Here is a 25000-nt window from a genome sequence, read left to right on the forward strand (position 1 = left end):
CACGATAAACAGTTAGCCCGCTAGCTTACAGTTTGAAGATTGAATATGAAGCTAAATATTTGGCTAACAAGCTAAATAACTAGTTAAACTAGGTCCTAACTAACTAAATACTAAGTATGGAGCTAAAAGTGAAGTTAGCCAGTTTGCTAAGATTAGAAGCTAAATATTTAGCCTGCTACCTAAAGACTTTTTCAAACTAACGTTTATAGAAACAATGAAAATATTACTTATGAAGTGAAATTACATTTCTTCCTGTCATGAGACACGAGAAGTTATTGCAATAAAATTAGTCGCAGTAACTTTAACGACGTTGTTCACAGGATGAGCTGCAGAGCAGCGTCTCTGTTTGCTGCAGATCTCAGACAGCTGTTACTGCAGAGAGCCCAAGCAGGACGCTGCGGTTCAACGCCCAGCAGCTCTGCGGCGTTTCTGTTCAGGTGAAGGAAGATCTCACCTGCGAGCCGGAACGAAGGAGAAATGCGCCGCTGCGTTGGGGGAAAAGTTGCGAGGGCTGTCCAGTGGGCTGGTGCCTGCAAGACACAGAAAAGGGCAAAATACAAAATCTGTCCATTTCATCTCCAACAACTCTGCAGCTGCTGCAGCCCAACATGATCCACCCTGAAACATGTTTCAGAACGAAGTTTATCCATCCAGTAAAATTAGCTTTATTACTAAATAGACTTAAAATTATGACAAAATAAAGAACAAAAATGAGTTTACTTTCTTCGCCATCTGATCCACATCAACACATCCAGACTGGCAGCAGCTTAACGTCAGATAATCATAATATCTGGATATGTTTAGTATTGTTTCATGCAGTATTTAGCTAAAAACATGCAAAAACACATTGTATTTGGAAAATATTTCACTTCAAATCAATGAAAATTCAGAAAACTGTAAACTAGGATTGAAGAATTGTTTTGTTTAAATGTAGTTTCTGCAGGTTTTTCTGAATTGTGCATTTAATCATTAAAACCTTTTGGACGTCAAACAGTTTGGAAAAAGGCAGAACAGAGAATCTGGTTCTGTTGGGTTTAAAGCAACAATGATTGATTATTACTGATATCAGCAACACAGTGACCTACAGTGACCCACGGTGACCTGCATTGACCCATGGTGACCTACAGTGACCTGCAGTGACCCATGGTGACCTACAGTGACCCACGGTGACCTGCATTGACCCATGGTGACCTACAGTGACCTCCAGTAACCTGCAGTGACCCATGGTGACCTGCAGTGACCCATGGTGACCTACAGTGACCTGCAGTGACCCATGGTGACCTGCAGTGACCCATGGTGACCTGCAGTGACCCATGGTGACCTGCAGTGACCCATGGTGACCTGCAGTGACCCATGGTGACCTGCAGTGAACTGCAGTGACCCAGTTTAGCAGAACCTCAGAACTATTCCTGCAGGCTGACGCCGAGAGAGAGATAAGAAAACAGAAATAACCGGAGAATGGCTGCGACTGACAGGAAGGTCACAAGGTCATCAGGGTCAGCACCACAAACATTAAGGTCAATAGCAGGGCCACTAAGGTCGCCTGAACACCTTAAGGTCGCCTGAACACCTTAAGGTCGCCTGAACACCTTAAGGTCGCCTGAACACCTTAAGGTCGCCTCAGCAGCCCCATTATTCCTATGATGGGTCAAGGTCACTGACAGCGTTACCGCAGCAACACAGCCTCAGAGGATGCAGGAGGAGAATATCACTGCTGCTTCCTGTGAATGTTTAATAAGCTGAACCTAATCTATTCTGGGTCCAACTGATCTTCATCTCCTCAGAACCAGAGTCTTCCTCCCTGCCGCTTTACCAGCCGGCACAGGTCACACATTTAGTCTTGACCGTCCAGCAGGTGGCGCTTCACTCAACAATTATGTTTTGCTTTGTCTTCCTAAATGTTAATATTTTCACTTTAATCCAGAAAAACAGCGATTAGCGTAGTGAAGCCGCCCGTTGAAGGTTTCATGAAAGAAATGATCCAGAGTGATGATTAAAAGGCACTCTGCCCCCTGCTGGTCGGAGGCGGTGCAGGTCTTACCTGTGTGTCCGTGTAGAGGGGAGTGCGGCCGAGGAAGAGTCGGGGAAGTGCTGGACGTCACGATCAGGCTCTTCCTGTTGCTGGCCCGGCAGCTGTGGACACAAACACACAGCTTCAGGTCAGTAGCAGGTCAGCAGCAGGTCAGCAGCAGGTCAGCACAGGTGAGAGGCTCCGCTAACAGCAGCGATTGTCCCGTCTGGGAATCGCTGCCCAGACCCACGGTGAAGCCCAGACGGGACAATCGCTGCTGTTAGCGGAGAGGCGTTTCAGGCTCCGCTTCCACCAAGCAGAAAACATAACAAAGATTCTGGAACTTCTCAGTTAACTTGTTCATATAAGGCTTTTCTAACATTCCTGAGAAATCTTTTACAAGAAATACAAGATCATAAAATAATCAAACACAGTATTAAAGAAAAGAATTCATTTATTTTACTGAGAATAGAAACAAAACGGATTCAAACCCGGACCCGGCTGGCGGTTCTGGTTCTGGTCAGAACACACACGGTAACACACAGTAATTAGCGTTGGTGACTGGAGACGCTTCAACACCTCCAGAACCAGAACCAACTGGACTCTGTTCCTGCTTCAATACAGCTCAAATATTTACATACACTGAGGCGATACATGGGCCGCCGTTACAGTCAGAACTGAGCAGAGATTATACAGAAACAGACGTTTTCATCAGTTGCCAGGTTGAGCCGCGGGTTGCCAGGTTGAGCCGCGGGTTGCCAGGTTGAGCCGCGGGTTGCCAGGTTGAGCCGCGGGTTGCCAGGTTGAGCCGCGGGTTGCCAGGTTGAGCCGCGGGTTGCCAGGTTGAGCCGCGGGTTGCCAGGTTGGGTGGCTCAAAGTGTCCAGCTGGTGAAATCAATGCTTGGGTTTGGATGCAGATCAGAACTCAGGCTTCCTGCAGCCTGTAAATGCTACGCTAGCAGAAGCTCAGAAAAACCAGGGTTCCTGAACGCAGCAGAGCCTGAAGCAGGTCTGAGGTTATAAAATATCAGCCTAGTTTTACATTGCTTTTAAATAACGACGTCACAGTTTCATCTCAAACAAATAAATGCTGAACAGCTAGCAGGCGTGGCTAGCTGCAGCTAGCTAGCTTGTTCTTTGTCGTATCTTTTCGCCCCAATAAACGGGTCAGGAAGGAAATATTTTTCCCGTTTCGTGAAACTCGAGCTAGTTATTTTGTAGAAGACGTCGGTGTTGCCGTGGCTGACGGGCTGGTTCTTTCTGACCAGGTAACGGCGGTACAGCAGCTGCAGGCCAAAACACTGCAGACGCTGCGGCATCCAAGGTTTCCCCCAGAAGACCTGGTAAGTCCGGTGGCTGGGCGCTGGGGCAGCCACTCATCCAGCGGCTCGTCATGGTTTTGAGTTTGAAAATATGAAATTATGTGTTATTGAAAGATTGGAAGATTAATACCTGAACACCAACTTTAAAGTCTTAAAAATGCAAACATTTTAAAAAGATTGAAATAAATGAGCAATGCTTAAGTAGCACCAGTAAAGCCTGGTGGCCCGCCAGGCTTATAGTACACCGGGAGAAAGCATGTGCGTCGTTTCCATATCACAGAAATCAGCTGATTCCAGCCTGGAAAGCAGCTGAGCTACAGGAAGCATCACCACACGGTGCCTCTCAGTTGCTACGCTTCCTGACATGTTTGCCTTCATCTCTACATCCGTGACGGATTTACAGCATGAAATTAGCACATCACCACAAAGTTTCATTCACCGGTGTGATATGGCATCCTGTCGGCATGCACCAAGAAATCTGCCGCGATTTCCTCATACTGGGAGATCAGGATCGGCCGATCTGATCAAACGATCTGATCAAACGATCTGATCAAACAATCTGATCAGCCTCTGAACGGGTCTAAAAATCAACCACAGTTACCACCAAGCAACATTCAGACATAAAGATAAAACAAGAGCATTGACCAAACTGAGAATCAGCAGGTCAGAAAACTAGTCAGTGCAGCCCATGTTTCCTGCATGATCCAAGATGGTGGAGCTCAGTGACTCTGGAGCCCAGCGGGAGAACAGAAGAAGAAATCAGCTGCTCTGAATCTCCTGCTTCCTGTCAGACGAGGAGACGGGATGAAACGCATCTCCTCAACAAACAGCATCAGGAAGCTTCCCGTCACCATGCCGACACAAACCACAGAGAAACCCGGAGCGCCTCGGAGGACGGTTGGATGAACGGTTGGATGGACGGTTGGATGAACGGTTGGATGGGCGGTTGGATGAACGGTTGGATGAACGGTTGGATGGACGGTTGGATGGACGGTTGGATGGACGGTTGGATGGACGGTTGGATGGGCGGTTGGATGAACGGTTGGATGGGCGGTTGGATGAACGGTTGGATGAACGGTTGGATGGACGGTTGGATGGACGGTTGGATGAACGGTTGGATGGACGGTTGGATGGACGGTTGGATGAACGGTTGGATGGACGGTTGGATGGACGGTTGGATGGACGGTTGGATGAACGGTTGGATGGACGGTTGGATGGACGGTTGGATGGACGGTTGGATGGACGGTTGGATGGACGGTTGGATGGACGGTTGGATGGGCGGTTGGATGAACGGTTGGATGAACGGTTGGATGGACGGTTGGATGGACGGTTGGATGGACGGTTGGATGGACGGTTGGATGGACGGTTGGATGGGCGGTTGGATGAACGGTTGGATGAACGGTTGGATGGACGGTTGGATGGACGGTTGGATGGACGGTTGGGTGGACGGTTGGATGGGTGGTTGGATGGGTGGTTGGATGGACGGTTGGATGGGCGGTTGGATGGGCGGTTGGATGAACGGTTGGATGAACGGTTGGATGGACGGTTGGATGGACGGTTGGATGGACGGTTGGATGGGCGGTTGGATGAACGGTTGGATGAACGGTTGGATGGGCGGTTGGATGGACGGTTGGATGGACGGTTGGATGGGTGGTTGGATGGACGGTTGGATGGGCGGTTGGATGAACGGTTGGATGGACGGTTGGATGGACGGTTGGATGAACGGTTGGATGAACGGTTGGATGGGCGGTTGGATGGACGGTTGGATGGGCGGTTGGATGGACGGTTGGATGGGCGGTTGGATGGGCGGTTGGATGGGCGGTTGGATGGGCGGTTGGATGGACGGTTGGATGGGCGGTTGGATGGACGGTTGGATGGGCGGTTGGATGAACGGTTGGATGAACGGTTGGATGGACGGTTGGATGGACGGTTGGATGGACGGTTGGATGGACGGTTGGGTGGACGGTTGGGTGGGCGGTTGGATGGGCTGTTGGATGGGCGGTTGGATGAACGGTTGGATGAACGGTTGGATGGGCGGTTGGATGGGCGGTTGGATGGGCGGTTGGATGGACGGTTGGATGGACGGTTGGATGGACGGTTGGATGGGCGGTTGGATGGGCGGTTGGATGGGCGGTTGGATGGACGGTTGGATGGACGGTTGGATGGACGGTTGGATGAACGGTTGGATGGGCGGTTGGATGGGCGGTTGGATGGACGGTTGGGTGGGCGGTTGGATGGGCTGTTGGATGGGCGGTTGGATGGACGGTTGGATGGACGGTTGGATGGACGGTTGGATGAACGGTTGGATGGGCGGTTGGATGGGCGGTTGGATGGGCGGTTGGATGGGCGGTTGGATGGACGGTTGGATGGACGGTTGGATGAACGGTTGGATGAACGGTTGGATGGGCGGTTGGATGGGCGGTTGGATGGACGGTTGGATGGACGGTTGGATGAACGGTTGGATGGACGGTTGGATGGACGGTTGGATGGACGGTTGGATGGACGGTTGGATGGACGGTTGGATGGACGGTTGGATGGACGGTTGGATGAACGGTTGGATGGACGGTTGGATGGACGGTTGGGTGGACGGTTGGATGGACGGTTGGGTGGACGGTTGGATGGACGGTTGGATGGACGGTTGGATGGACGGTTGGATGAACGGTTGGATGGACGGTTGGATGGACGGTTGGATGGACGGTTGGATGGACGGTTGGATGGACGGTTGGATGGACGGTTGGATGGACGGTTGGATGGACGGTTGGATGCAGACGTACCTCTCGGAGCGCCGCAGCATGTTTCTCTCTGGCAGTGAGAAGTTGGACTGAACCGTCCAGGATTCAGACATGCTGAGGCTCCAGCGGCATCGCTATGACGACGACTCCAACCTGTCAGCAGCCGCACTGAGCGCGTGCAGAAGCTGCTGCCGTGGCGACCGTCTCCCCCCGCCCCCCTCCTCTCTCCGGTCTGTTTCCCCCGGATCAGAACCGGACGATTCTTCCAGAACCGGACGATTCTTCCAGAACCGGACGATTCTTCCAGAACCTCAAAATCCTCCCGACATGCAGCAGCCGACGTGACGTCAACACACACACACACACACACACACACACACACACACACACACACACACACACACACACACACACACACACACCCTTCAGAGCAGCATTCAGAGGAAACAGCGCCACCTGTAGTGAGAACGTCTTTGATATGTCTTAATATTTCTATCCAGGGTAAAACTACTGTGCCTGTTTAAACAACTAAAATGTATATTAAATGTTCAAAATGAGATCTGGAAGATTTGCAGCATGATTATTGTATATGTATATTTTTAAGACTTGTCAAATTCTATATATTGGGCCTTTTTCTGTGCTGGTCTCTTCTATTTTTCCTCACTACAGATGCATGTTACCATTAATGAGATAATCTAAAGAGTTGATTAATTTCATTACTTAATTGATAAGCAGATAAGTTCTTTTCACAAAAGAACCGGCCATCTTTTTATAACGAAGGATTACATTTCTCAACATTTAAAAAAACCCATCATTGCATTATTAATTATTATTTTGTGTCAACTGCATTAAGTATTAACTGAGCAAAGAGAAAATGGATTTTGTGACATTATTGAACTCATATTTATAACCTCTTCAGTTCCATGTTTATAACAGAACAATAAATAAGATGTGGAGCAGTTAACGCCGCATGAGCAGAGAGGATTTTCAGATCAGATCTGATAAAAGTTTGATCCATAACTCTGATGGATTTAGTTTTCCCAGAGTTGCTCTTTCTGCTTCCACCAGCTGCTGAACTAAACCTGCAGATTTTGCTGCTCAGACACCAAAACCATCCCAGCGTCGATCAGTCTTAACGTCTCCAGAAGCCAAAAGAGGAAACAATCGGAGCGTTTTTCCTCCTGACAGTTCGGTACGTTTTGTTCTCCAGTCGCTCTGAGTCAGACCAGCCTGTTCCCCTCCTGGCCTGTGGGGGCGCTGCACCAAGAACCACGGCAGGAAACGACACAAAAACCTCTGAAGATGCAGAGAGCAACTTCCTGCTCCACCAGATGGAATCAGAAACTGAGGCGTCAGATTTCTGGTAAAATACCACCAGTCGTTTCTCCTGCTAGCGCTAAGCTAATGCTAGTGTTACCCAGAATGCCCTGCGCTGCAGTCCACTTCCTGCTATGCTGATCTGAAAGTGTTTAAACCCACCAGCATGTCTGCAGGCGGCTCTCTGGACCAATCAGGAGTGTTACAGGTGGGAGGGGGCGGGGCTTACCTCCAGAGGAAGGGGTTTCCTGGCAGGTAAGCAGGGGCGGAGAGAGGGCCGTCGCAGGGAAAGAAGGGAGAGGAGGAGGGAGAGGAGGGCTGGAAGGAGGTGGGGGACAGCAGGTGATGGAGGAGGAAGCTGCTGTTGCCGTGGCAACGCAGCTGAGCCGGTGACCAGACTCTGACGAGAGAGAAAGAGAGGAGGAGGAAGAGAGGATGAAGAGGGGGGAAGAGTGGAGAGGACTGCAGAGCCTTCTAGTGGCACCTGGTGGGAACTGCAGCTACATAATGATCCGTTTCCAGACCTGGAATTTAGATTTATTATCGTAAACTCCACCTAAACATTTGAGATGTAAATAATCCACAACTTGATAACGAAACACGAACTGCTCTCAAATCACGATGCGTTCGCTTCCCCTCAGAAAACTGATTCTGCTGCTTTTGGACAGAAAAGCTTTAGTTTGGATTTTTCTGCCTTCAGTTCAAGCTGTGAGCGAAGGATCCAGGGATGGAGAAGCTTCTCTGCAGCCAGTCCAGGAGAACTGCAGGGTGGAGGCCTGCAACCCGCTGGGTGTCCACCGCTTCAACGTGTTCAGCGTCGCCACGGCTAGAGCAACGGCTTGAGCAACGGCCGCAGCACAGGAAAACCCCAAATATTCAGGAGAATTTAATGCAGAACCATGAGACTCAGAACCAGTCCAGCTGGACCCAGAAGAACCTCTGGGTTCAATCAGAGCCACTGCCAGCGCTCAGGTTCTCCACACTGACAGTCAAATTAACAGAAATAATTTGGGTTATTCAGCCTGTCAAAGGGGAAAAATGGAGCTTATGTGTTTTCAGCATGTTATTCACTTATAAATGTCAGTTTCAAACTAAATATCTAATTCACTTGCTAAATATTTAGTTTAGAAACTAAATGTTCAGTTTACAAAATACTCATTCTCTCGCTAAAGTCAAATATTTACTTGGTAGATCAATATTTTGTTAGCAAACCTGTTATTTAGCTAGCTAAACATCTAAAGCTATATTTTTAAACTGCAAGATAAATATTGAATTAGAAAGCTCAGTATTTAGGTGCTGTGCTAATGCTAGATATTTAGCTTCCTAGCAAAATACTGAACTTATTATCTCAATATTTTCTTGCTAAATTAATTACACAGGTAGCAAGCAGTTCGGAACTGACGTTTACAAATGAATAAGTAACATGTTGAAAGTACGGCTTGGTGATCCTCCATTTATTCGCTTGCGCCAAACAACCAGAATTATTGCTGTTAGTCTTTAGCTCCATGACAAACAGACGCCCCGCCATCTTCGTTTAGGAATGGGAGACCAACGCCACCGATTGGTTCACCGATTAAACCTCCTAAAACGGGTCGGCTTTGGTTCATTTCATGTGGCGTTCCTCCAGGCTGCGTTTCAGGCCCGGTGGGTTTCTTATTGGCCGAGCTTCTAGCTGTCCGCTGACCTCCAGTATATCAATCAGCACAAATTAACCAACGAGTCTGAGAGACGTGAGACCCTCATGAATCTGGATTAAAACGAGAATATAATGTTTCTGTCTCGGGTCGACCTGGGGGTCAGCCGGCTGTTCGCCAGCTCAGATTGGGTCAGGATGATGCGAGCACCGCCATCTTCCCACAGGATCTCCTTGGACATCCTGTCTCTGACCGCTGGACTTACTGGAGTCCGGTCTAATTAAAGCCTCAGTAACTCAGCCGGGTCTGCCATGACGCATCCAGACTGGGTTTTCTCGTGAACCGTCCAGAACCAGAGCGGCTGTGCGGACGGTTCTGATCCGGTTCTCTGTCAGTGGAAGGAACCAACTCAACGGGAGAATTCGTCTGGATTCGTCCTCTCTACTCTTCCTGACCGATTCCAGAGAACAACAGATTTTTTTAACGCTAATAATCATTTAATCATTAATTTAATTCAAAAGTTTGAGATGAGGAAGAAAAATTCATTAAATATGGAAGCAAAACTGGATCAATGCGCAATGAAAGATGATCAGGCGGACAGACAGAACCAGAACCTAAACTCTGGTTCTGCCTCCCATTAAGCTCAAGTGATCCAATTTCTGGTTCTGGTCGTCTTACTGCAGGCGGAGGTGAGGCGCTCCGCAGCGCTCCTTCCTCCTCTTCATCTCGTGTTCTGGGACAAAAGGCTGAGCTGTAATCTGTGATAATCCAGCAGCGTGGAGCCGCTCATCTGTCTGTCCTGATCTCCGTTTAAAGGGATGACCTCAGAGTTATGTCACACACACACACACACACACACACACACACACACACACACACACACACACACACACACACACACACACACACACACACACAGGCACACACACACACACACACACACACACACACACACACACACACAGGCACACACACACACACACACACACACACACACACACACACAGGCACACACACACACACACACACACACACACACACAGGCACACACACACAGGCACACACACACACACACTTCTCAGGGTGAAACGTTTCTTTGGGTTTCTGAATGCTAATCCAGAACCTGCAGTCACAGCAGATTTCTCTCAGAACCAGTTTGCTCCATAAATCCCATTTCGGATTTCCTTGTTTGTTCCGGAATAATCCACATCCTGTTCTAAACGTCAGGATAAATCTGAGAGCGGTTCCTCCTCTGAGGGCGAAACCCGACCCAAAACCTTCACGGGGAAGCCGTCCGGACCGAAAGGAGCAGCGCCGACCCGGTTCCCTCCATGTTCCCAGAACCGGAGCGCCGATCCTGCTGCAGCTGTCCGGTTAATCCCTCTGCTAGCAGCTAACGCTCTGCTGCCTGCGGCGTCCAGAGGACAGAGGGGGGAGGGGGGGTTGAGGGTACCGGGTCCGGTCGGGTCCAACAGGTTGAAACCATCTGGCTTTAACAATCTGAAGAAAGTCTCTAGAAACTGTTATTGTTATTTTAACTTGAATTTACTGTGAAAGTTTTATTACACTGTAAAACAGACACTAGAACTGGTGGAAATTATTGGGACAAATATTTTTGTTTTCTTTTTAATAAAAATAATTTAAAAAATTATAGCCAGTTTGTTTTTCACGGTTTGGTATTTTTGGCATAATTTCTTTTATCTATTTAAAAGATAATTAATATTAGTTAATTTTAGAAATCAAAATGAAATTACTATTTTTAAAAAATGGTTCTGGAGTCCAAAAGTGATTCTAAAATTGATTTAAATAATTAGATAAGAAAATGTTACATATATGCTACAGTAAAATTATATTTTGAATATACTTGCAAAAATAAAAGTGGAGATAAAATAGTATCAAAAAGTATCAAAACAACAGTGTATTAGAAGCCTGGCAGCCCGCCATGCTTTGGTAGCCCCGCCAGGCGAAGCGCTGCTTGGTTTATAATAACAATAATAATAAAAATAAATAAAAAATCCTTATTTATTTATTTTTTCAGCAGTGCTGCAGCGGGTAAACGTCTCTGTAGCTCTGAGCATTTCACTGGCGGAGCAGATTTATTCCTGAAAGAATTACAGTAGGTAGGTTTATATTTATGCATTTAAAGCAGATTGACAGCAGAGCATTAGCTGCCAATCAGCTGGATGACATTTACGTCAGCACAGATCACGCGCCTCCTTTCAGTCAAACTGGCCCCTGACTGAAAGGAGGGTCCAGTTTGTTTAGGATGTTTACATCAACTTCCTCACAGGAAGTTGATGTAAACATCCTACTCTGGAAAAAGTAGGATGTGAACCCGCGGCGTTAGCTCTGGTTGTGCAGCTCTACTGATCCGCAGGAATAACTTGTAGTGGCGCTTTGAGGAGCGATGAGACCCAATTATCTTTGTGAACACAATTATGCAGCGTTTACATCCCAACACGCTGTCCAGCGGGTGGCGCTGTCTGCCCTGTAAAGTTCATGTGCCGGTGAGGAGCTTTCACGCTCGCCGAGTAGTCATGCATCACGCTGGTTTTATATTATTTTATTAGTAGTTTTATTATTTTTCCGGTTACACGATGCATCAAATCATATGAAATGTTTTGTCAGAGTTGATGAACGCCGAGATCAGAGAAACTTAAACTCAGGCAACCAAACAGTTTCTGTGTTTTAAAAACTCAACAGACAGAAATGTTATGCATTAGCAGCTCTGAATTAAATCTGTTTGTTGCTCATTAATGCAGAGCAGCAGATTGAACTCATCCTGCAGGGCCGGTCCAAGGCTGCATGAGGCCCGGGGCAGAACCTGACCTACGGGCCCCTTTTAAAAACATCAGAACCTCCAACAGGGAGAAACCCTGAAACACACAGGAAGTTCAGCTTCACAAACAGGAAGTTCAGCTTCACTATCAGGACTTTTGGGCTAAAGCAGACTTTCTGGCCCTCATTTATTACCATACAGGCTTTTAATATGAAATCTGGAAGAACCAGAGAGTTGAAAGGAAGAAAAGACAACAAGAAGGAAAGAAGGAGAAAACAGGAGGAAGTAAGGAGTGAAGGAAGCAAGAGAGGACACAGAAAATGATTCCCATCATGAAAAATCTTTTTCATGATGGGAATCATTTCAGACAGAGCCAGGAACTTTCCTGGAAACCATCTGGATCCTGCAGGTCCAAAACATTACCAACACACACACACACACACACACACACACACACACACACACACACACACACACACACCTGATATAAATAGACCGACAGACGGAGCTGCAGCTGTTCCTGCGCCTCACCTGAACCTCCAGCAGGAGGCGACCTGAACGAAGCGGCAAAGATAAAGCAGTGACATCTAAAGGTGAAGTCTGTAGATGTTACAGAAGTAATGGGTTAACCCTGACCCATTGGGTGAACCTTGACCCATTGGGTGAACCCTGACCCATTGGGTGAACCCTGACCCATTGGGTTAACCATGACCCATTGTTTCTCTCCAGGTGAGAGCTGAGCTCTAATTGGACGGAGTGTTTCAGGTACTTACAAGCTGCCTCTTCTGGGAAGACTCAGCTCCTTCTGAAACAGAGGAAACAGAGAAGCAGTTAGTTTCTGGATTCAAAACATCAACCAGTGCGTTTCAAACAGCGTTGCTCAAAGCGTGGCTCAATTCGGCTCATAAAGTTTCTTAGAAATAGGATTTTTTTAGACTAAAGAATAACTTCAAAAAATGTAAGATGAAAAAGATTATGAAGCTCGTTTGGAGGCTTGTCAATTTTTAAAGACAATTTGAAACAAGTTTACTACAGAAAATTCACTCTTGGTTTGCTTAATCCAAATACTGAAGGCTTAGTTATCACAGAAATTAGATGAATATTTATTTTAAAAATATTAAAACATGAGCAAAAGTTATTTGGTCATTTATATCTTAAAAGTGCAGGAGTTTGACCAGCAGATGTCGCTGCAGCACATCAGATCCAGCCTGCAGTAAAACAACTTCAGTCCTTTTACATATACAAAAAATCAGCAAATTTCACAAAATATTATTTATTTTAAGAGTTAAAATAAGTAACTCTTATTCACTCACTGTTCATGCTAACAACTGTCCGAATGAGGCTGCAGCGTGTCGCCCACAGAACCGCACTGCAGACACACACACACACACACACACACACACACACACACCACACACACACACACACACACACACACACACACACACACACACAGCTTCAGGCTGAGCAGACCCTCATAAATGGCTCATTTCTCTTAATTTGTTTCCAGAGACGATAATGGAGAAAATATAGTCTGGCTGATCAGAGAGGAGAGGTCTGCAGGGACGGCAACGCAACGAGGAGCAGGAGGAAGAGGACAGGAGGAAGAGCAGGAGGAAGAGGACAGGAGGAAGAGGACAGGAGGACAAGGAACAGGAGGAAGAGGAGCAGGAGGAAGAGGAGGAAGGCTCCAAGTACTTTCTGCTCTTAGCATCCATCAGAGATAGAAACTGATCCTCATCAGACACTTTATTGCATTAAGCTGAAGGTTCTGGTTTCTGCAGCTGCTGCCTGAGTGCTGAGAGAGATCTCCACCTCCACCTTCGTCTCCACCCCCATCATCATCCCCAGGCAGTGCAGCCTCTGGTCAGACTCAGCCAGGCTGTTTCAGGCCTCCAGCTGAGATGAACTGATCCTCAGTGACGTGTAGCAGAGCAGGATCTGGTAACATGCTTCATGTTTAATGGCTGATGGAGACACAGTGGGGGGTTAATGTCATTATGAAGACGGAGGGAAAGATGAGGCGGAGTGCTGCATCAGCAGCTTAATCAGGATGGACTCTCCAGATAAACTCGACATAGACCCGCTGCAGGACGATGCCCCGCCCCCAGCTTCCTGCTGTAGGGCAAAAAGCTGCTGGCTAATGAGGGCTAGCATCCCTTTCAGCTGTTATCAATATAATGAGCTAAATCTCAAATATACATCTGATATATAAACGAAAAACGGACGCAGTGCTTTGCAACAAACTATTTACACTGACAACCAGAAAAAAATCAGGAAAAGGTTTTAATTAAGAAAATTAGCAAAGGAGAGGGAAGTAGCTCAGTTATGTTATCTTGACTTTGACAACATTAACATTTACTAAAATCTAATTATTTGGTTTCATTAACAATTTAAACTAAATGTTGCTGAGCAACTAAATATTCCAGCAACTGGAAAAAATATTTCAACTGAAAAACAAAAATATTTTATCAAAATGTATTTTTAATCTTACATGATGAAACGTTTTGTTTGAAAACATTCAGTATTTAGAAAACAAAGGAATTACAGTTTAAACAGATAATAAGCAGCAATAATTCAGAAAACGCACCATAAGGATGTGTCTTTGTTGAAACTGTGTGTCCATGTGTGTGTGTGTGTGTGTGTGTGTGTGTGTGTGTGTGTGTGTGTGTGTGTCTGTGTGTGTGTCCATGTGTGTGTGTGTGTGTGTCCATGTGTGTGTGTGTGTTCATGTGTGTGTGTGTGTGTGTGTGTGTGTGTGTGTCCATGTGTGTGTCCATGTGTGTGTGTGTGTGTCTGTGTGTGCGTTGTGTCCATGTGTGTGTGTCCATGTGTGTGTGTGTCCATGTGTGTGTGTGTGTGTGTGTGTGTGTGTGTGTGTCTATGTGTGTGTGTGTGTGCGTGTGTCCATGTGTGTGTGTGTGTGTGTGTGTGTGTGTGTCCATGTGTGTGTGTCTGTGTGTGTGTGTCTGTGTGTGTGTGTGTGTGTGTGTGTGTGTGTGTGTGTGTCTGTGTGTGTGTGTGTGTGTGTCGGGCGGTTCTCCACCCAGGGCCTGATCATAATAACCCCCTTGAGTCGAGCTACAAACGAGGAATTGGCAGACGGCTGGCGCGGCGCGGTCAGCGCTGCGGCGGGAATCCATTATGAACTCCGTGAATATTGATGAGGAAACGGCGACAACAAAGCGGCTCAAACAAAGGCCGCCATCGACGGCGCATCCTCCAGAGACACGTTGATGGAGAAAACCATGAGACGAGACGACGGAGTCGAACGCAGCAGATTTACAGAGAATCAATGGCAAAAAGAAAGTACAGTCTCATAACTTCAGGGATTTACTGGTCACCAGGCCTGTGCCTGCCAATCAATCAATCAATCAATCAATCAATCAATCAATCAATCAATCAATCGCATAATAAACTAAAACCAGCTCAATAATTTGGTTGATTTATTGTTTCAAAACGGGATGTTAAACCTCAGATTAATTTTATTTATTGATATATTTAAATGTCTTCCAGTGATAAAAGTTTCTAAAATTTTAAGTTTATTCATCTGTCTGTATGTCCTCTTGCTTTATTATTATTACCATCATGTTAGTCAAAATGGTTTCATAACAATATTGTCATTTATCATAATAACTTCTGGGACCATTTATCATCCAGACCAAAACCTTGAGCTTCCAGAACAACAAAATATCAGCATCAACCAGCAACCTGGAAAAGGTCAGAGGTCATCCCCAAACGACTAGTTGGTTTGCTTAACAGATAAATAAACTGGTTGACCTCTGATGAACCAGGACAGGCTCCAGCTTTAAACTAAATACAAATAAAAGAAAGTATGAATATGAGACCCAATAATCAATATTCAAACCCTAAACTGTCTCAAAATGACAATTCAGGGTTTGATTCAAATCACTTATAGCAACAAAATCAATAAAATGACTAAGAAACCTAAAAAAAATCCACTTAATTCAGGGAAACAACAAAAACAACACTTAGCGGAAGCTAACGTTAAAGCGCTAACATTAGGGCTAAATCATTTTAACTCTGGGCAAATCAAATGATTTCCGCCTTAAAGAAACTCCAACATTCAAGCATCAATTTAATTGTGAAACAGTAATTTATAGGCTCCATAACGGCGTTTGATGTGATATTCAGCTGTTTTCTTCCTGGATCGTTCTTGTTTGAAACAGTTGCCGGGGAAGAACAGGAGAGAATGTGACGACAGGAAACACAACTGCTGCATAAACTGTCACTTCAAAATAAAAGCATGAATAAAAACGGATAACTTCTTTAAGAATTCTTACGTTTATGACCAAATCTTCAACACAGATGTCCAACTTCATTCAACTGGAAGTTTATGAAACAGCCGAGAAAATTAGTGTTTCAGAATTTATCTGGAAAAATTACTTTTGGGAAAACTAAGCTAAAGTTTTCACTAGCAAGAAGTACTAAACCACAAATCTAAGAATTAGGTCTGCAATTAGCATACCTATTAGTGCCCAACACTAATATCCAACATGATCAATAACTATCACTTAACAGAAAGTTTCTTGCTGCTAGTAAGGGAAGCTAACGGCACTGAACATTTTCCCAGTTAGCAAATGCGCTAAAGGAATAGTTAGCTCAGCTGTTAGCGCTTTAGCAGAAGTGTGTCTTCCTCTGGTGATATTTCATTTTCTGGCTATTTTGAAACCACAACAAGCTTCTCTGGTTCAAATCAACGACCCAGTCCTTTGCTGCATCACTGTCACATGACTTCCCTCCAGAAACACAAACAACCATACGGAAATCAAACTGGCTGCTAATAACAATCATAAAAATGCATGTCCTCTCTATGCAGTGGCTGCAGGTCGATCTAACCCGGATCTGCAGATCCGTCCTCAGGATTTTCTTGCATCTTCCTTTGAGGAAATCAAAGTTTTCCAAATGAGACATAATGAACCGCAGTTATATAAGAAACCTTCAGGAATAAAGAGCTGCCTGTGTGATAATCCATCTTAAGATAAATCTAATTAAACTCCGGTTTAGGTCAGTTCACTGAAACCAGAACGCTTTCACAACGTTCCTGCAGCAAATCCTGCAGAACTTTCTGTTCCAACCAACCAGACAGCCAAACAAGGCCCCGCTAAAGCTAGCAGAGAGCCGCCGTGGCGGATGACCTCAGCGTCCGCTGATGTGTTCTAATGTACGCCTCAGAGCTGCTGGTTAACGACCCGGACCCCGGTTATGGCTCTACTGGGAGCACTGGGAGGCTGTCCTGTTTACATGGTTCTGTCCCACAGAAACACGCTCTGTAATTGAGCTGGGCTGTATTAACACGGCCGATCCCCACCGCAGCCTGAGGGAGGATTGTTTGTGTGTCTTCAGAAGAAAACATCCGTTTATGTCCAGCTTTTAACCTTCAGCAGAGCAGATGAAACACCTGCAGCTCTGATGGCAGCCAGGCCTCTGAGAACAGGCCGTGCTGCAGAGACTGGGTTCGTTTCCAGTCATTAAAGTGCCAGACTGAAGTGGGGGTCTTCGCCGGAACGAGGCCGTGGGAGGGACGAGCGGCCGTGACCCGCCAACATAAAAGCCTCCAGGTGGAATACTCCAGAGATGAGAAAAGCGTGGAGGTAGAGCTGCTTAATCACCTCGAAATAAGCAGCTTTGCTTGAATCTTTGAGGTGAGGAAACACTCGTTGTGTGTGGGTTATGTCATCATTAAGCAGCTGAATATTTGATGCCTCATTATTAGTTAGAAGAAATGTGTTTTCTTCCTGTTTCATCTCCAATAAAAAATGTTAGCTGTAATTGGCTAAAATGCTATTAGTTTTAGAGCAGCACATAGCTTAAAATTAGCAACAAAGATGAAGTTCACTATTTACTGTAAACAATTAAATATGCTAAAGTTAGCATGCTAGCTGAACACAGAATATGGTAACATTTTCTCTTATGTTAGTGCTAATGCTTAACTGAAGCTCATTGCCTATACTTATTATAATAGTTAATATTTCCTGTTTAATGCTAACATGCTAATTAGAGACTGGAGATTAGCTAATACTAGCATAGGCTAAAGTTGGCAAAGCAGCTGATTTTAGGCTACTAGCCACTGTTCGTATAATAAAATGTTATTAGCTGCATTTAAGCTAATAGTTTATTAGCTAATGGTAGCAAAAATTTAGCATCATAGATAATGTTCGCTATTCACTATAAACATGATAGCCTCTTTTCATAGATGATAGTTTTAAATGTTAGCTAACAACTGGGTACCATATTTCCTAATTTCATTATAACATGATGTTGGATGCTTAGCTGATGTTTGAATTAATATATAATTTTATACATAGTATTTGCTACTATTAGCTAGCATGACATTAGAAGCTTCTTTTGGTAATACCAACATATTACTAAACTAATAGCCAACTGCTAATGACATGCTAATGCTAAAATGTTTGCTAACAGTCTTGCTGTTTGCTTTGAATGACCAGCTTCAACAATAACTCTGAAGAACCTTGAATAATGACTTTTATCAACATTTATGCCACCGTGAGCAGAAACCTGGACCAGTTTTCTAAAACCTCCATGAATCCTGGAGTATTAAAGTCCAAACCGCTTGAGGAGGACATGAGAGCATTTGGCTGACTGGAAGGAAAATACATGTATATAATAAAACTGAAGGCTGGACCATGACATTAGCTGCTCAACATTTTACTGTTTCCTGGAACAGAGGTCATTAAATCCAAATCACCGGCCTAAAAATTGGATTTCCTTTTCTCTGAAAGAAAAAAATAAAGCGTAGCATTCATTCTGAAGCAAAGGCATTGAAACATTTTGCCACATGGGCCGAAAGGACAAATCTATAAAACACATATGCAATGTGAACATTGCATCAACATTTTGAGGACAAGAAATCTGGAAACTGTTCCAGATCCAAAACACTAAAAGTCAATAAATGAGCAGATTTGGGTAAGTGGGGTCCTGTGAAATAAAAAGATGAGGAATCCTCTGACTTGTTTTCATGTTAAGCACATCTGAAAGCCTCCAATCATGTCTGCAGGTGGAGTTTCCTGAATAATTCAGGGTTACAAACAGATGCAGAGGATTAAATCTGAAACTTTGCTTTTAAATATGAATCAAACTGATTTGGTTCCCCTGCAGCTGCAACGCCGTCCTGGAAGACATGCAGCTGCAGACGAACCAGAAGTCCTCTCTCACACACACACACACACACACACACACACACACACACACACACACACACACACACACACACACACACACACACACACTCGCACACACACACTCCCACATACACGCACGACACGCACACACACTCGCACACACCCAATACACACACACACACCACACACACACACTCGCACACACCCACATACACACAATGCATACACACACACACACACACACCACACACACACACACATACACACACTCGCACACACCACACACACACACACATACACACACACACACACGCGCACACACACACACACACACACACACACGCACACACACACTCAGAGGGGACAACACACCACTGAGCTGCAGACACCAAGACGAGGAGCCGCCATCCAACATGGCTGACATCTGGCCTCAGTCAGTCTGGAGGGGAACCGCCGGTGAGGCAACAACTCGCAGCAACTGCAGTTTAAATGACTGGATGAGAGTGTGTGTGTGTGTGTGTGTGTGTGTGGGTGTGTGTGTGTGTGTGTGTGTGTGTGTGTGTGTGTGTGTGTGTGTGTGTGTGAGAGATGATGTCACCTACAGGTTTTTTGTAACTTTTAATATTTTGTAGCGTGAAAAGCGGGTGAAGGGCTAGCGCCCCCTACCACCAGGCTTTGCAGGTCTCCTGGAGAAACTGGGTCGGGGGTTCTGGATGGGAGTTCTGGTCGGGGGTTCTGGACGGGGGGTCTGGACTGGTCGGGGGTTCTGGACTGGTCAGGGGTTCTGGTCAGGGGTTCTGGACGGGGGTTCTGGACGGGGGTTCTGGACGGGTGTTCTGGACGGGGGTTCTGGACGGGGGTTCTGGACGGGTGTTCTGGACTTGTCGGGGTTCTGGACTGGTCAGGGGTTCTGGATGGGGGTTCTGGACGGGAGTTCTGGTCGGGGGTTCTGGTCAGGGGTTCTGGACGGGGGTTCTGGACGGGGGTTCTGGTCGGGGGTTCTGGTCAGGGGTTCTGGTCAGGGGTTCTGGACGGGAGTTCTGGTCGGGGGTTCTGGTCGGGGGTTCTGGTCAGGGGTTCTGGACTTGTCGGGGGTTCTGGACGGGGGTTCTGGTCGGGGGTTCTGGACGGGAGTTCTGGTCGGGGGTTCTGGTCAGGGGTTCTGGACGGGGGTTCTGGACGGGGGTTCTGGTCGGGGGTTCTGGACGGGAGTTCTGGTCGGGGGTTCTGGACTTGTCGGGGGTTCTGGACGGGGGTTCTGGTCAGGGGTTCTGGTCGGGGGTTCTGGTCAGGGGTTCTGGTCGGGGGTTCTGGTCGGGGGTTCTGGACTTGTCGGGGGTTCTGGTCAGGGGTTCTGGTCAGGGGTTCTGGACGGGGGTTCTGGACTCGGCTGTGAAGCGTCAGCAGCTTCTCTGCGGGGACAGACCGGCGTTACGCAGCGTGTTCCTGGGGAGGATGTGACCCAGATTGCAGCTGCATATCATGGCGGCAGGGCGTGTTCGCTGTGGAAACCGATGAAGTCATGCTGCTGCGGCTCCTGCTGCAGCTGCTCCGTTTCTCCTCCGTTCACCAACTGATTCAATTTGCTGAAACATCAGCTCCACTCAGACTCATCCGCCAGCTTTACGCAACAATACAGAGGTTTAAGCTTCAAAAATGAACAAAAATAATTCAGACTGCTAGAAAAGGGCTTATTTTTGAAAAGTCATATTTTCACCATGTTTTCCATTATTTTATTAAATTTGTAAATATTTAGCTAGCTCAGTCCCAAATAAACATTTCGCTCAGAGCTTTAGCTAGAAAGCAAAAATATTTCATATTGAAACAATCTAATTACTGAGCTAGCTCTGAGCGAGCTAACTGTGGCATTTTTAAATGAATGAATGTAAAAGATGAGGAAAACATGGACTCACATTTGTCCTCTTCTTAGAGGCTAAATAATCAGAATTATTGGAGTTAATTTGTGTAACTTTACGAGCATCGTCCTCGAAGGACGTCTGTAATTATCACCATCAGTTGGACAAACGGCTCAGATTTCCTGATTCTAGCTCCGGTTTAGATCAGCAGGGAGCAAACCTGCAAAATCCAATTAATGTTTTTCCTGTGAGACGCAGGAACCCGGCTGCCTGATGGACCCGCGGTTCCCGCTGAAGCATCAAGCTAATGGTCTGCAGGCAGAACCAGGAGACATCAACGAATCTGCTCCTCCTTCCGTCCTCCATTTTGTTTTAACGAAGCCGTCCCAGCCAGAGCGCCACCATTCTCCAGAAGGTTTTATTCAGAGAAGAATGGTTGAAATGTTCAGTTACTCCCTGCGTTGGGTGAACGTTCCTCTAGGCATTCATGGCGCCTGCTCAGACAGAAACCAGACGCTGGAAGCAAACTGGTGGGAGATTCATATCAACATGTCTGTATTAAACGCACCACATTAGCGCGCTCCCAAAGTGCAAATGATGCCAGCCTGAATAAAACTTCAGAAAAATAAAACTGTGAACACAGATTCCTCCTGCAGCAAGTTTCAGATCCCTGCTGGTATTGAACTCTGTTCTCATTTTGTGTTTTGTTGTCGGATGGCTCTGATTTCTGATCAGAAATATTTCCTTGCAGAATGTCGCAGCGCTCCGATTTATCCCCGCACTGGATTCTGATTCCACCCACTCATCAGGGAAACAGGCGGCCGTTTGTTCCGGCCGGACGCCGATCTCCCACCATCATTCCAGCTGCAGGATGATCCGAACGCCAGCTGCTCTCCCTGGAAGCCAGAGTAGCTGCAAGGCATGCTGGGTAATTCCTTCATGGATTCGTTCCTCAAGCAGAGAGGATCCAGCACGAATGCAGGCGGGAGAAACAGGCTTCACTGAGATAAACACGCAGGAATCCACTCAGCTCCAGATGTAACAGATAAAACCTCAACCAAAGCAGAAAACCTGCTGGACGCAAAAATTCATGTCATCAGAACGGAAAGAAACGTCTGAGCACCAAAACCAGCGTCGGTTCAACTCCAATCACTTTAAAAGTTTCAATTCTTTCAGGAATTAAAGGCAAACTTCTTCAAAAAAATAAACCCCAAACCGCTCTTTGTACCGACTTTCACAATAAACGCACCGCCAAACACTAACAGGAAGCACTTCCATATATGGATGATGACAAAGCATCTGGAAATGCTTGACGGTTATCAGAAAATATTTGCTTTTGACGGAAAATGACTGTTTTATGGGAACGTGTGGAAAAGATGGAATGACCATTTTTGATTCAGAGGAACTTGGATGACCAGAGGAATCAGACGACGGGTTTCTCCTCCGAGTGTCGACTCTACGGTCGTACCAGAAACACGTGAATGAAAAGGTTCCAACCAGAGCATTTATAAGGAATAAAACAAAAGTGACAAACTGCATTTAAATCTATCTAATCTATAAAAATTAACTCATAAATATCCAGATCCTATTCTAAAACCTGCAGTGCAGCAAAATGCTCACATTTCATGGTCAGAAACTCATGACCATGAACTAAAAACCAGGAACATTTAAAGAAATCAGTTGGATAAAATCCAATAGTTCACAAAAATCTCAGAACGTTCCCAAAGGCAAGAGGAGGCAGAAACTATGTTCCAGTCAGCGATTTTTATCAACTCAAAAAGTAAAAAGTGACATTAATAAATTATTGAAGCGTAAAAACGTTTTTGACTCAGATGAAAACGTTGATAATTTTACAGTTGATCATTTAAAGACCAGAATGAAAATAATTAATATTAATAAAATTCTAAAATGAAATAAAAACATTTTCCCAATCAGTTCCTGCCGTTAATAAAACTGCTGAAACTTTAACAGGATATCTGGTGTTAACTGGTGAATCCTGTTGAAACCAGTGGCATTACTGGATCCAGTAAGACCTAAAGATCCTCCAGGTGTCAGGAAATGGACTCTGGCAGCCTGGACGGTTCTGAAGAAGGTTCTGGACTCGTCTCGCTCACCTCTCTGGTCTCCTGCATGATGTTCAGCCTCAAACCAAACCAGCTGACCGACCGCCGGAGCGCCAGGCGCTTCCTGTCCCGGCCCGGCGGGCTGGCCATGGACCGCGGCGGACCTCCGACCGGACTGAGGCCCGGTCCCAGCAGCACCGGCGCTTTAATGCCCCCTAATCTCACAAGAACATTTAACCATTTCCCTTTAACCGGGCCGATTCTGGTTCAGAACCAGAACTGCAGATTTCACAGGCTCAGAACCGGAGAGGCGGTTCTGGCCGCGTTCGCTCCGGAACCGCCGGATCTGGACGTGTTCAGAGGAACACTGAAGCAATGTGATGCTGGACGGGATTTAAAACCCGCTGCAGCCAGGGGGCGCCGTTCTGAAACCCAAACTGGACCAGTGCTGCTTACTCACTGGCTATTTTAACCAGCAGGTTTTAGTGTGCAAAACTCTGCTATTAATGTTGATCCAACAGAACCAGAACCGGCCGGGTCACCAGCAGGAAACCCTTTAATTCACTCAGGCCTCTTTAAAGTCCAACCAGTGGAACCAGTGAAACCCTGATGAGTGCAGCTTATATCTCAGATGTTCTTGATCATCTCCCTGTCAGTCGTTCAGAAATGACGCTGTCAGCTGGTGTCAGGAGAACTCCCAGCAGCCCCAGTCTGAGCCGACCAGGAAGCAGACGGCTGATGTCAGCAGGCCGCCTCCATGAAGACTCCGGGTCGAATCGGGTCGCCAACAGAACGCCTTTTGTTCAGGCCGCACGCCGCGGACGGAGCTCTGAATGGACGGGTTAATCCTGTTTCTCACGCTGCAGCGGAACCAGTCTGGGCGTCTGGCTGACTGGGGACCAGTTAAAACCTGAACCAGAGAAACTGGGACTGCTTTAGAAACTCAATCAGAACACAAATTCTTAGGAAGTTCTTATAAACAGATTCCACTGTCAGTGGGTGGGGCTCCGCCATCGGGGGCGGGACTTTGCCATCGGGGGCGGGGCTTCGCCATCGAGGGCGGGGCTTCGCCATCGGGGGCGGGGCTTCGCCATCGGGGGCGGGGCTTCGCCATCGGGGGCGGGGCTTCGCCATCGGGGGCGGGACTTCGCCATGGGGGAGCGGGCGTCGCCATCGGGAGCGGGGCCACGCCATCGGGGGCGGGACTTCGCCATGGGGGGCGGGGCCACGCCATCGGGGGAGGTACAATCTGGATCATTCTTCACGTTTCAGATTCTCGGATCGACTGCCATTAACATTTTTTATGCACATTGTAAGAAATTAAATGAGAAACTGTTGAAAGAAAAATCTGAAAAAAATGTTTTTGCAAAAAACATTTTTATGGCTACCTAGACTTGGGTTCTGATTTCCAAAAAAAAAGATTGACAGGCTAACAGGAAAATGAAAACATCTGCTGAATAAGGGCCAGAGCCTTACCAGAGGAACCAAATTCTGAACTGTTCCTGCTTCTGAGTGCTAACAATCTCAGCTTCCTCTTAGCAACCTCTACTTCTTGCTAGCAACCTCTACTTCCTGCTAGCAACCTCTACTTCTTGCTAGCAACTTCTACTTCTTGCTAGCAACCTCTACTTCCTGTTAGCAACCTCTACTTCCTGTTAGCAACCTCTACTTCCTGCTAGCAACCTCTGCTTCCTGTTAGCAACCTCTACTTCCTGCTAGCAACCTCTACTTCCTGCTAGCAACCGCTACTTCCTGCTAGCAACCTCTACTTCTTGCTAGCAACCTCTACGTCTTGCTAGCAACCTCTACTTCCTGCTAGCAACCTCTGCTTCCTGTTAGCAACCTCTACTTCCTGTTAGCAACCTCTACGTCTTGCTAGCAACCTCTACTTCCTGCTAGCAACCTCTACGTCTTGCTAGCAACCTCTACTTCCTGCTAGCAACCTCTGCTTCCTGCGAGCAACCTCTGCTTCCTGTTAGCAACCTCTACTTTCTGTTTATTCCAGCCATACTTAGCGTCAACATCTGATGACATCACGCTCTGCGCAGCCTGGTTGATTCTCTACAATCAGTCGATGGACTCAGCCAATTCAGATTTTTCTTTTCCTGTGACATTTTAAAACA

At 46.5% G+C, this 25000-nt stretch overlaps 1 protein-coding gene across 18 annotated transcripts in view; it reads right to left on the minus strand.

Annotated features, from left to right (window-relative positions):
• Window positions 1-25000, minus strand: part of mast2 (microtubule associated serine/threonine kinase 2) — a 65161-nt gene that overhangs the window by 19932 nt on the left and 20229 nt on the right. For 8 of the 18 annotated variants that reach the window (XM_055059284.1, XM_055059305.1, XM_055059295.1 and 5 more), the window contains 4 exons: window positions 12569-12600; window positions 7612-7782; window positions 2042-2133; window positions 455-530 (listed from right to left, as the gene is read on the minus strand). In XM_055059284.1, the coding sequence (XP_054915259.1) occupies window positions 455-530; window positions 2042-2133; window positions 7612-7782; window positions 12569-12600 (371 nt within the window). Of the gene's footprint in view, window positions 1-454; window positions 531-2041; window positions 2134-6107; window positions 7087-7611; window positions 7783-9694; window positions 10423-12568; window positions 12601-25000 lie in introns of those variants that run through there. The other 10 variants (XM_055059325.1, XM_055059360.1, XM_055059334.1 and 7 more) reach the window with 5 other exon arrangements.

Source organism: Poeciliopsis prolifica, unplaced genomic scaffold, assembly GCF_027474105.1.
Source record: "Poeciliopsis prolifica strain line A6 unplaced genomic scaffold, Auburn_PproV2 SCAFFOLD002, whole genome shotgun sequence".
NCBI classification, from domain to species: Eukaryota; Metazoa; Chordata; class Actinopteri; order Cyprinodontiformes; family Poeciliidae; genus Poeciliopsis; species Poeciliopsis prolifica.